The sequence below is a fragment of the Ailuropoda melanoleuca genome, chromosome 11, assembly GCF_002007445.2.
Source record: "Ailuropoda melanoleuca isolate Jingjing chromosome 11, ASM200744v2, whole genome shotgun sequence".
Lineage (NCBI taxonomy): Eukaryota > Metazoa > Chordata > Mammalia > Carnivora > Ursidae > Ailuropoda > Ailuropoda melanoleuca.
Genome location: NC_048228.1, coordinates 23,278,872 through 23,290,913, shown reverse-complemented (window position 1 = coordinate 23,290,913; position 12,042 = coordinate 23,278,872). Strand labels below are relative to the sequence as shown.

Here is a 12,042-nt window from a genome sequence, read left to right as displayed (position 1 = left end):
TTATTAACATAAGACTGAACAAAAGAAGCCAGATACAAAGAATGTTGTTCATTTACATAAAGAACAAAAATTGGCAAAACTTATCTATGGGGTATAAATCAGAATAGTGGTTACCTTTGGAAAAGGGGAAAAGAATGGGAGTATGCAGAGAAGCCATCTGGAGTGCTGATAATATTGTGTCTTGATCTAGGTGTATTCAGTTTGTGAAAATTTATCAAATTATATATGTATTGTATGTGCAAAGGCTTAAAATTAGTGCTTCAACAAATCTTAGAAAATCCAAAAGAATCTTCGTACAAATTACTAGAAATAATAGAATTGATCAAAATGGCTGAAAGTAAAATTAATATACAAGTAATTGCATTTCTATCTATCAGCAACAAAAAACTAGAATACATACTTTAAAAGACACCTTTCACAACAGAATCAGAAAATGTTAACTTTAAATTAACCTAGAAATTAATCTAACAAAAAGCATGCAAATCTCTATAGAAAAATTATAAAATTTTATTAAGAGATATTAAAGAGGACTTAAGTAGGGGTGCCTGGGTGGCGCAGTCAGTTAAGCATCTGACTCCTGGATTCAGCTTAGGTTACGATGGTTTCAACTCAGGTTGTGATCTCAGGGTTGTGAGATCAAGCCCTGTGTCGGGCTCTGTGCTCAGCGCGGAGTCTGTTTAAGACCCTCTCTCCTTTTCTCTCTGCCCCGTCCCCCTCTCTCTCTTTCTCAAATAAATAAAAAAATAAATCTTAAATATAGTACCACCAATCTGATACCTTAGTTGTGTCGTATGCCAAAGTTCCATATCTGTGTGGGTCTGTTTCTGGCTCTTTAGTCTATTCCACTGGTCACTTTGTCTTTCTTTATTAGTTGCACACTCTCTAAACTGTTTAGTAAATCCTAACTGCTAGAAGTGCAAATATGCACTGCTTTTCCTTCTTTTTTGGAAGAAAAAATCTTGACCTTTTCTCTCTCCTAGATACATTTTAGAGTCAGCTACTCTGAGTTTTGTTTGCATTTGCATTGAATCCAGATGAATTAGAGAAGAATTAACATTTTCATGATATGAAGTTTTCATAAATATGAATACAGCATCCCTCAATGTATAAGTCCTCAGATTGGTGGGGAAAGGGGGATTCAAAAAGTGAAGCTGGAAAAAAATAAGATTATACATAATGGAAAAAAAGAAAATTGTATCCCTAACTCACTCTATACACAAAAATCAACTCTAAATGAGTCAATAACAAGACTTTAAATCACTAGAAAATATAGGTGAATATCTTACAGACCTTTGAACAAGAAGAGCATTTTTGAAACAAGACGCAAAAAGCACAAACTCCAAAAAGATACATTTGACCACACTGAAATTAATAACTTTTATGAAAAATCTCTCTGATAAATGAATTTTAAACCCCAAAGTTTCCCAGTCCAAGCCAGAAAAAACGTGTGAGGTAGTTCATCTTATTTCAATCTCACAAGTTTATAGAATATTTAGTGCAAGCACTCAGAAGTCAATGCATGGGGAACTGAGAGAAAGGTTAATAAAAACAAATGAGGTTCTTAGAAATGTTTAACAAGATGCCCACGTCTCTGACAAGACTGACGAAGAAAAATGCAAATACAGATTGAGAGAGAAGAAAAGTCACATTATAGAATTGGGTTAAGTATGATACGGGAAAACTATGATAGTGAGACCATTGTTCTTTTCTCTTAGGGTAGAGGGGGGCATGGAAAGATACGTAAACAATCTACTGTGTGTTCAGCTTTCCCATCTCCTGTTGGTGTACTCATCTGTCCAGCCCAGTCTCTCTAGAGAGAGAATATATTCCAAGTAAATGCATTCATTTGTTCACTCATTCAAAAACCACATGTGACTCTCTGTCCAATGCCTGGTACAGTGACAAAAGCGATTCCAGAAGGACAAAGAGTGAAGGACTGGAAAGGAGGAAGTAACTCATGACTAGGTCAGGGAAGAAGCAGCTATTTGAGAGTCAGCAAAGGGAAGGATGTAACCAGAACCTTCCATCTGGTGCGGTAACAAAGATGTGAGGAATGATGTAGTGAACAGGATTCACCATCCAAGACAGATCTCTAATACGAACAGCGCATCTGCCCTCACTCACTTGCCTGCTTTCTCACCTCAACAGTCAGGCTGGGAAGCCTGGAAGGGAACTTGAACGGATATTAGGAGGCTCTACTCAACTTCCCGCTTCTGGGCCAATGCAGCAGGCTCGCAGCTGCTCCCTCACTAGACATTGCTTTCAGCTTCAAGAAACTGCCTTACCCACGGTCAGAGGGCATCCAGGGTCAGGACCGACTGATGTGGGAGTGCAAAGGCTGGGCTCCCTCGCCCGTTTGGGACAACTATGAAGAGCCATCCTAATTCCAGAGCTCTGTATTGAACAGCTGAGGCCTCAGTTGTGGATCCCCTGCTCCCACTTTCCTCACTTCCTTGGGGGTGGCTGTATTTTTTAAGGGCATTCTCCAATACGCCAGCATGCAACTCTCTCTCTGTTTACCTAGGATAAAGCCTAACCTAGGATAAAAACGTAAAGGCCCTTTTTAGCCTTTTTCCTTAGGGCCCAAGTCAAAGTGCTCTTTACTTTTTTGGAGGTCATGAACCTCTTAGACAATATAATGAAAGCTAAGGACTCTTGTCTCAAAAAAAAATACACATAAGTACTTAATGTAAACTTTTACATGCTGTTTTAGAGGGTTTTTTCCCCTTCCTCCTCATTTTTAAGGCCCAGCTCAAACTTTATTACCTATGTGAAGCCCTGTACGTAATCATAAGCCCTGTACGTAACCACCATTTACTGAGCACTTGCTTTGGACGAGATCTATGCTAAGTGCTTTAATTTTATTGTGTCTTTGGTCATGGCATAACTCATTTAAAGACTTGCTCAAAGTAACACTGCTAATAATTAGCAGGTACTGGATTTAAATCCAATTTGTTAACCTTGTGCTTTGAATGAATGACAGGAAAAAAGAAGGGAAAGTTAAAGAGAGTAACTCCTCAAAGGTCACCTTATAACAAGTGTCAGAATTGGGATCTAAACCCACGACTAACTACAAAGCCGGTGCTCTTTAGGTTAAATGTGTCCTAGCGCCCTTCAGAACGAAAAAAACTGGATTTTGTCCCACCTCTGCCCTTTGCAGCTGCCTTTGTCGATTTGCGTTTGTTTCTATAGCGATTCCCAAAAGAGCTTTGCGCGGCGCTATTGTGGATTGCTGACGTGCATCCAGGCCCCCAAGGAAGGGCTGCACGCCAGTTGCCGTACAATATGGCGGCGCTATGCATCCCCCACCCACGGAGGGAAGAGGGGTGGCATCCGTACAACAAGGCGGCGCTGGGTCTGACGTAACTTCCCGTCCGACGCAGTCATAGTTAACCTTTAAACTTGGGCCGCTTCCTTTTTCCTCTTCCGGGGACGGCGTCCATAGGTATGGTTGCTTTTTCGTTTTCCCTACCGCTACTCCCTCTACAATCGGCTGCCATCCGGGGAGTTGGGGGAGCCAGCATCTCTCAGGCTCAGCCTTTTGAACTGGCGTGGGGATAAAGGTTCAGGAGGAAAGCCGGCGGAGAGCAGGTCCCCGGCTTTTAAGCTTCAGACAACCATCGATCCGGACCCAAGGCGGGAGTAGCTGGGGTCTGAGCTCCGGGCTTTGCTGCCTTCGAAGTGGCGTGTGGAGACCTACGAGTTGTGGTCCGGCTGGTTGAGACTCTGCGAAATCGCAGAACATTTTCGTATCTTACGCCCATGTTTTATCATTGCGCTGTAGATGTTCTCAGGCTTTGGGACGGCGGATGACCAGCATGTTCGGGTCGTTATTTCAAAATGTTTTCTTTTCCAAGGCCAATACCAAGGAAGATAAAAATGTTAATGGGGAGTATTCTGCCTTGGTTTTGGAGCTGTAAACGGAATGGTGGTTGTTTGGGTCTCTCGCATTAGCCTTCGGTGTCGTTTTTGATGTCTGACAATTACGTCTTAGTGTGATGAAGTGAATACGAAGTTTGGGATAAAAAAAACGAGGATTCAAGTCTTGTTTCCGTTTTCATGTTACTTTGAGTGCTTAACTGAAAAACAGTTCCTGTGCGTACTTGCATATCCGATTTGCTAAGTGACCTCATTCAGTATTATTTCCAGTTAATATATGAGAAAAAAAAAAACAGATGCCATAATTCAAAGACACTGTGATACTAAAATAAGTATTATTTGGCGCTTGACTTGTCCCACATGCTACTTTGGGGCAAAACAGTGAGCCCTGAGCATCTTTTATGTGACAGGCACTGCAGTAGGTTGAGCAGGTTAGCTTCTGTCGTTTAATCTCAATGACAGCTGTGTGAACTCAGTGAAAATATATTTTAGAGACAGGGAGTCTGGCTAGCCCCTTGTGCAGGATCTTCCAGTAGATGGCATAAGTGAGGATTCAATTTAAATGTTCAGATGCCATTTTCCTTTAAAAACTGTTCTAAACTTGTCTGTTAGTAGCACTTTTCTAGAAATCACTCCAGAATCAGACTTATTGAGGAATAAGTCTGGCAGATTTAACCAAGTGTCATCACTGGCGCTATCAGGAAAACAAACGTGGGCCTCCTAGCATTCTTACCAATCACTTTTAAATATAAGTAGTTTTAAAGTATGGAATTCTTTTCATAAGGTACTTAAAGGATTATTGTATCTAAGAATATGCATATGGAATGTATAAGTTATGTGATGCTGTTTTGTTGTAAGGTTTGAATTATTTCTACAATGCAATTTTATTCTGTTCTTAATTTAGGCATTCAGAATGGTTCAGCGTTTGACCTACCGTCGTAGGCTGTCCTACAATACAGCCTCTAACAAAACTAGGCTGTAAGTATTTCTAAAATTTAAAATACATACTGTTGTTTACTCTGCAGAATGCTGAGCTTTTCCCTGTTCTCTCACTTGTTAGGTCCCGAACCCCTGGTAATAGAATCGTTTACCTTTATACCAAGAAGGTTGGGAAAGCACCAAAATCTGCATGTGGTGTGTGCCCAGGCCGACTTCGAGGAGTAAGTGATCCTTGTGCTTTGAATAACAAGAACTAGTGAGCATTAGTACCTTGCTAAAGGGAACGAGTGAAGGAGATGTCACCACTAGGAAGATTGAGAAGTACTAAGCATCCGTGATCCAGATCTGTCAAGAACATAGACTTTTAAAGCCTATATGACAGATAACAGTGAAATGCCTTTCAGATAAATCAGGATACCATTTCCTGTTCTGAGCTAGTATAGTATTTATGCTTGCCACATGTCAAATCCAGGACAGTTTCTGTTAAAGCACAAAGTAATCTCAACATTGACTTTGCAGGTTCGTGCTGTGAGACCTAAAGTCCTTATGAGGTTGTCTAAAACGAAAAAACACGTCAGCAGGGCCTATGGTGGTTCCATGTGTGCTAAGTGTGTTCGTGACAGGTAAATATAACATTCTTAAACGTGTGTATGAATGTGTCTGTTCCATTGCATGCTGATCATAGAAGACTGGTGAAATTTAAACAAAAGTTACATATTTTAGAATCCTTCCTAGACAGGGATAACGGGTGCTGTACAAACTAATAAATGATACTGGTTCAAATTAATTCACTTGGGATTTGGGGGTATTCTTACGCTAGATGTAGAAATTAAAATGACCTTGGTTTTGTGGGGGAGGCAGGTAAGAAACTGTAAGTTGTCAGTCGGGTAGATGAAGAGTGGGAGGTCTTAAAAGTGTGGGAACAAAATAACTACATGTAGTTCTGTGGCTGGAGCAGAGCGGCGTAGGAGGTGACAGACAACAGAGGTAGAAGTCACGGACACGAAGGCCCAGGCAGATTTTTAGCTTCATCCTTAAACATGGTGGGATTGATGGGTTTCGAGCAGGGCGGGGAGACCCTTGGTGGGCCAGAAACTAGAACTGCAGCAGGGTGGGTAGTAACCACGTCTTTCAACGAAAGGTGAGTGCTTGGATCTGTTCTTTGTGAAGGCTGAGTCAGTGGCACCTGCAGTAAGACCTGAAGGCTGGATGGGGAGGGTTCTAGGACCATGAGAGTGTGGGGGGTAGAGGACTGGACTTGAATATGTGAAAGAATTGGTAGTGGCCTAGGTAGGAGTGGAAGCAGTGGAGTTTATGGAAGGTAACATTTACTGGGTTTTTTTATGATAAACGTTGTCACAAGTCCATCAAGGAGGGGTTTCTGTTCTATTTTCTGTGAAGACACCAAGGCTTGTTTAAATTCACATAGCCGGTAAGGGGCAGCACTGGGATTCATTCTAGGTTTTATTGAGACCCTTGCTTTTAACCTCATTGATTTAAATACATGAATGAATTGCCTCCAAAGACTTAGTGGAAGGATTTGTGAGGTGGTTGGTCTTCACAGGCTAATAAGGAACTGGTTCAGAAAGTGGGTTGCCTCCAGTATATTCAGCTAGTTCTGTAGAGTGGTTGAGCTTAGTTTCTAAACCAGATCTGGCACCAGACCTTGCAAGTTCACTCTGCCTTTCAGGAGTTCATTCTTAAGGGGATGGTAAGTCATGTTACGGTAATACAAATACAAGGTAAATGTAACTTCTATGAAATACAAGAAAGTTGAACATACTATGAAGTTTAGAGGAGAAATTATTTTCAAGTAGCTGGGACTCTGGGAATGGGACTTGAGGTGGAACCTGAATGATAGGTAGGTGTTGGCCAAGGGGTTGGAAGGGCATTGTAGGCAAGGAATGTAAAGGAATGAGAAATGAGATTGGAAAGGTATATTGGTGATAAGAGGGTCATGAGTTAGTTTTAAGCAAAAGGTGTTTGGCTTTTTACCATTGTTTGGTTCCCAGACGTTGCTAAACATAATCGTGGGCACACTTATTAAAAATATGATTTATAGGGGCACCTGGGTGGCTTAGTCGTCAAGCGTCTGCCTTCGGCTCAGGGCGTGATCCCTGTGTTCTGGGATTGAGCCCCACATCAGGCTCCTCCACTGGGAGCCTGCTTCTTCCTCTCCCACTCCCCCTGCTTGTGTTCTCTCTCGCTGGCTGTCTCTCTCTGTGGAATAAATAAATGAAATCTTTAAAAAAATATATGATTTATAGGCCCCAGCACTTACAGATTTAGGTGTAGATCTATGGGTAGTCTGTAGGTTAGTATTAGCTGTGACTTTGAAAGGCGTCTGGTTTTTGGGTAAGTTTAGGGCATTTTTAAGGGTCCTGAGTAAGAGGGGCATCAGTTGTGTTTCTATAATGTAATTACATTGGGGAGATCAGGAGGAGTCCAGAATCCAGGAATTTTAGGCTGGGTTATTAGATAACCACGGGTACCAATAAAGAGGATAGGTGGAACAGGTTTTTATGAGAATTTGCTTTCTCTCTGGAGGTAACTTTGCTTTTAACAAAGGGTAGTGAGTACCTGCCGTTTGTCAGTCCTATACATTGTAATAATAGTGATTAATAAAATGTACTTCCTCTCTAAATGGAGGTTCAAAATACAGAAATTGCAACTCCTTCCAAGTTTAATCTTCATAAAGTCTTGTGAAATGGGTATAAACGTACTGCTGTCCCTTACTACAGAGCAGGTAACTTGCCCAGGATCACAACTGGCCCCAGACAGTCAGGCTGTAGAATCTTTATACTTGGGAAAGTGCCTCTTGCTAATACCTTTTAACCCACCATTTTGGTTCCACATATATAATTCCTTCATGACTCAGAAGAAGAGGGCAGGTGCAATTAGTATAGAATTGAGGGATTATCTTGCTTTAAATGCCAGCGTAGGAAGGAGACCTTCAGCTAAACGGGTCTGGCCATCTAATTTCGGCTCCTAAGTGTTTAGTCTGTTCTTGTGGGTTTCATTTACTTTTAAATATTCATTTAATATTTTTCTTTCTAGGATCAAGCGTGCTTTCCTTATTGAGGAGCAGAAAATCGTTGTGAAAGTGTTGAAGGCACAAGCACAGAGTCAGAAAGCTAAATAAATGAAGCTTTTTTGAGTAATAAAAAAAATCGAAAGGCTTGATCTGTTATTGCTATTGTAATTTGTTAGTATACGTGTTTCTATGTGGTATTTGAGATTCCATGATTTTTAGGTGAATACTTTCTCTGAAAGAAATTGGAGGTCAATGATAGAATTTTTTGATGGCAGCTCTGGAAGACTTGGGACAGTTTGAGAAGAGTGGCCCTTAAAATATCTGGACGTTTCTGTTAATTACACTGAATCATTTCCATAGAATCTCCTTCACCAACATTGATAGGACAGAAAATACAGTGTTGAATAAGTTGTTTGGAATGGAATCTTTTTTACACCATCTTATTTATTTATCACCATCTTATTTAAACCTTCCATTTCCTTAATTCAGTTCAAAATGGTCTATTTTAGAGAGCTCAGAACTTCATATTCAGCAAATAATGAGCTCCTCTTGTATATAAAACTTCATGTAATGGGTCTAGTGAAATTCAAATTCTGTTTGATGTTAAATTTATAATCCGTTCAGAAAATTAAAATAACAGACCTTAGTTATATTTATTCTTGAGAGCTATGTAATACTCCTTCTAGCAACTCCTAATAACAGAAGTATGTAAAGATAGTAATAATAGCCCATCCTTACAGCGCTTAAACTTACCGAGCATTTTCTAATATTCTACATACATAAGTTCTTTTGAATCACCTTCCAAGACCAATTTTTCAGATCATGTCAAGCTTTTTTTAATCTCAAGGGAAGGTAGAGAGCAGACCCCCCAGGCTATTTGCACAAGCCAAGAAATCTAGATGTCAGAAGAATTTTATATTTTTGACCCTTTTCCTCAATCTAGATGTTCCAGTTACTGGTATGATGTAACTTAGATGTCTTGGGCAGAGGAGTGTTTCCTTTTATAAATGACTGCCCTTTTAGGAAGGGAAAAGCTAACTTCCTGGCAGACACAATTTTTAAACAGTAGTAAGTGGCTAAGCTGGCAGAGAAACCAGCAGTAAAGAATTTCTAACACTGGGTTTGCCATGTGCCTGACACTTCAAAGTACTTGACATCATCATTGAGTCCCTTTAACAACCCTGTGATGCCTGTGTTACCACAGTTTACAAATACGGAAAGAGAGGCACGCGAGGTTGTGTAATAGTATCCGGAGCCATTTGTTTTTAGGATTTTTGCAAATGAGACACTTGATGGTTGAAACCAAATGACTGTCACTCCCCATAAACCCAAGAAGTAATAGCTGAGGCCCCTGTTGTCAGCATAGCCTCAGTTGAGATCATCAGGCTTTCTCAAACACCTGCCAGTCCCGAGGCTTGCTAAGCAACCAGGTGATAGAGCTACCTTCCGTAATGTTTAAATCACGATATAAAATAAGATTTCTAATGGGGATAGAGCTGAAAAACACGCAATTCGGAGGTAGATGAACCTCGCTGCAGGGACGCGTTCGGTGATCTGTGGTGTATTCGGTGTAAAAATATAAAAACGAGTACTTTTAAAATAACATTCAAGAACCATGCCTTAACATTTAATTCAGTTATTTGCTTGCTTTGTAGACTAATCTAGTTTTTGAAAGGCTTGAGACGTAATTGTTTAATACTTGCTGTGGAGGGAACAGCCTTCGTTGGCCAGCCCAGCATCCGGGCGCTTCCCTCTACCACACAGGGTGTCCTAGGACAGCTTATCTGAACACAGACTACCTGGTGAGTACTACTAAGCTTCAGCAAAATGAGTGGGTAACAGAAGTTTGAGAAAGCTAAAGCCTTAAAGTTACATACTTTTCGAAGAACGTATTTGTTAAACGGTTTAATCTTTTTAAATTTGGAACCTTCTCACTTTCATAAAACATCTTTACAATTTGAAAAGTATGGAAAAACAATGAAAACCCTTTAATTTCGGTATACAGGTTATCATTTAACAGTTTGATGTTTTCCAGGCATAGGAGAGACTTTTAAATCAAAGTTGGAGGCGTATAAATTTTCAACCCACTTAACTGAAAAATATTTTAATGGCTGCATCTGCCATCAAATCTATGTGCCATAATTGACTTCCTTTCTTTTGAATTTCCAGTTTTTCTTTTTAAATACTCGTGAGCATTCTTATATACTTGATTGTTTCGTTTATGCTAATTGTTTTTAAATTCATAAGCTGGCCCTGAAGTATGGTACATAAATAGTTACTGGGGTTACAGTATTGCTTCCCAAGTGTCTTAGTTTGCTCAGGCTGCTGTAACTAATTCCCGCAGACTGAGGAACTTAACTACAAGCACATCTCACTAAGATGACTAGAGAATGGTAGGGCTAAGATCAAGGTGCTGGCAGATGAGTTCTTGATGAGGGCCCTCTTACTGGTTAGCAGAGGGCTGTCTCCTTGTATCGAATGATGGAGAGGAGAGAGAAGCAAGCCCTCCTGTGTCTCTTACGAGGGCACTGATGCCATTATGAGGGCTTCACCCTCAAGATTTAATTACCTCCCAAAAGCCCCCCCCTGCTACTTATGCCGCTACATTGGGGATTTTGACTTAGGAATTTTGAGGGGGACACAGACATGCTAATGTCCATAACATTAATGGTATGAGATGTGCCTAATGGGTCACCCATTTCTTCACCTGTGTTAGTTCAGCCACTGAAGTTCTTGACCACAGGCCACACTTCTTCAGCTGCCCTTTGCTAATGCCTTTCATCCTCACCTTTTCCCCTCACACTGTGCAGTCCCCTTCCTCCTCCCACCCCAGCACTCGCAGTGCAGAATTCGTCCTGTAGTGCAAAGATCAAGAAGAACAGGTGGGTGTGAGTGTAGCACCAACTCTGCCCAAGTGACCAAAAGGAATTCTGTTCTGTTCTGCGTGTCGATTTTGTAAAAAGCAAACAAGCTTTTATTGAATACAGTTCTGTGTGTGTCACTTAAGTATTCTTGACGTTTCCTAAAAAGAAAAGCGAATGTAGTCAGTGGTTTCTTTTTAAAGTCTAGTATTTCTCCTTCCATTGAATTTGCTTATAAATTCTATTAGAAGGATGGGGGAGGGGGATCTTCCACCCTTAAAAGCAGAAAATCTCTGTATGTTTAAATAAGTAAATTAAGTTTATTTTCAGTGGTGTAATAACATACTTAAAATTTTTATCCTAATGATTTGGAGCTTGGGTTCCCAGAATTTTGATAGTCGGGACGATGTCCAGCTTTAACTATAAACTGCATTTCTTATCACACCAATTTAAATCATATACAATTCGTATGGAGTAAGGTTGTGAAGCAGAGCTGAATATTAAGGTTTTTCTCTGAAGTGGATTACTTACTAAGAGTTTATAGGAATAAGAGTTTGGTTTATAATTATTAGGTATTACCAATAGAACCAGTGGTGTGTGGAGCCCGCTCATTCCAGCTGTGAGAGCCAATTGTGTGCATCTCTTCCTAGCTTTGTGTTCATTGATGGCAGGTTGGTACCTTGACATTGGCATGGTGGGAATATTTACACCTGGGAAATCAGCAAATGCTACAAAAATTCTTTCCCATCCTTGGGAGCTGGATGTTAAATATTACCAGCAAGCTGGGACGCCTGGGTGGCTCAGTTGGTCAAGCATCTGCCTTCAGCTCAGGTCTCAGGGTCCTGGGATCGAGTCCTGCATCAGGCTCCCTGCTCAGGGGGGAGCCTACTTCTCCCTCTCACTCTGCCTGCCACTCCCCCTGCTTATGTGTGCGTGCTCTCTCTCTGTCTCTCTGCCTCTCTGTCAAATAAAATCTTCAAAAAAAAAAAGTTACCAGCAAGCCACTGGCTATTACTCAAGTTATAGTCTGTCATCACAACTTAAATACGATGCTGTTGGTTTCAGGAGCTCTACATATATCTGAGACATATTTGACAGTGATTTATACTTTAAAATTGTAATAAATGCTTATTAATGCTTTGATTCTGTGAATATTCTGGGATTTGATTTTATAAAATACAAAACAAAGTTTATTGAATCTGGTTGTGTGAATATAGAAGAAAACAATTAAAAACCTTGCAAAAGGTGCAAGTTTCATCTCTTTAAACAATGAGAACTAGATGTGATAAACACTATTCTAAGCCAGGAGTAGAAAAGTTAAGACAGTCT

General features: G+C 40.5%; 1 protein-coding gene across 2 annotated transcripts; it reads left to right on the top strand.

The window, feature by feature from the left end:
* The first annotated feature begins 3,362 nt into the window (after window positions 1-3,362).
* Window positions 3,363-8,001, top strand: RPL34 (ribosomal protein L34). Of its 2 annotated transcripts, XM_019797180.2 has the most exons (5): window positions 3,363-3,445; window positions 4,784-4,857; window positions 4,940-5,039; window positions 5,338-5,441; window positions 7,876-8,001. In XM_019797180.2, exons 2-5 carry the CDS (start codon window positions 4,793-4,795, stop codon window positions 7,958-7,960), a joined length of 354 nt encoding a protein of 117 aa, XP_019652739.1. In that variant the 5' UTR covers window positions 3,363-3,445; window positions 4,784-4,792; the 3' UTR covers window positions 7,961-8,001.
* The last annotated feature ends 4,041 nt before the right edge of the window (window positions 8,002-12,042 follow it).

Coding starts and splice junctions, on each gene's coding strand:
- RPL34 (XM_019797180.2), top strand. CDS start 4,793: ATGGTTCAGCGTTTGACCTACCGTCGTAGGCTGTCCTACAATACAGCC. Junction 5,040..5,337: donor GCCCAGGCCGACTTCGAGGA/GTAAGTGATCCT, acceptor TTGACTTTGCAG/GTTCGTGCTGTGAGACCTAA. Junction 5,442..7,875: donor GCTAAGTGTGTTCGTGACAG/GTAAATATAACA, acceptor TTTTCTTTCTAG/GATCAAGCGTGCTTTCCTTA.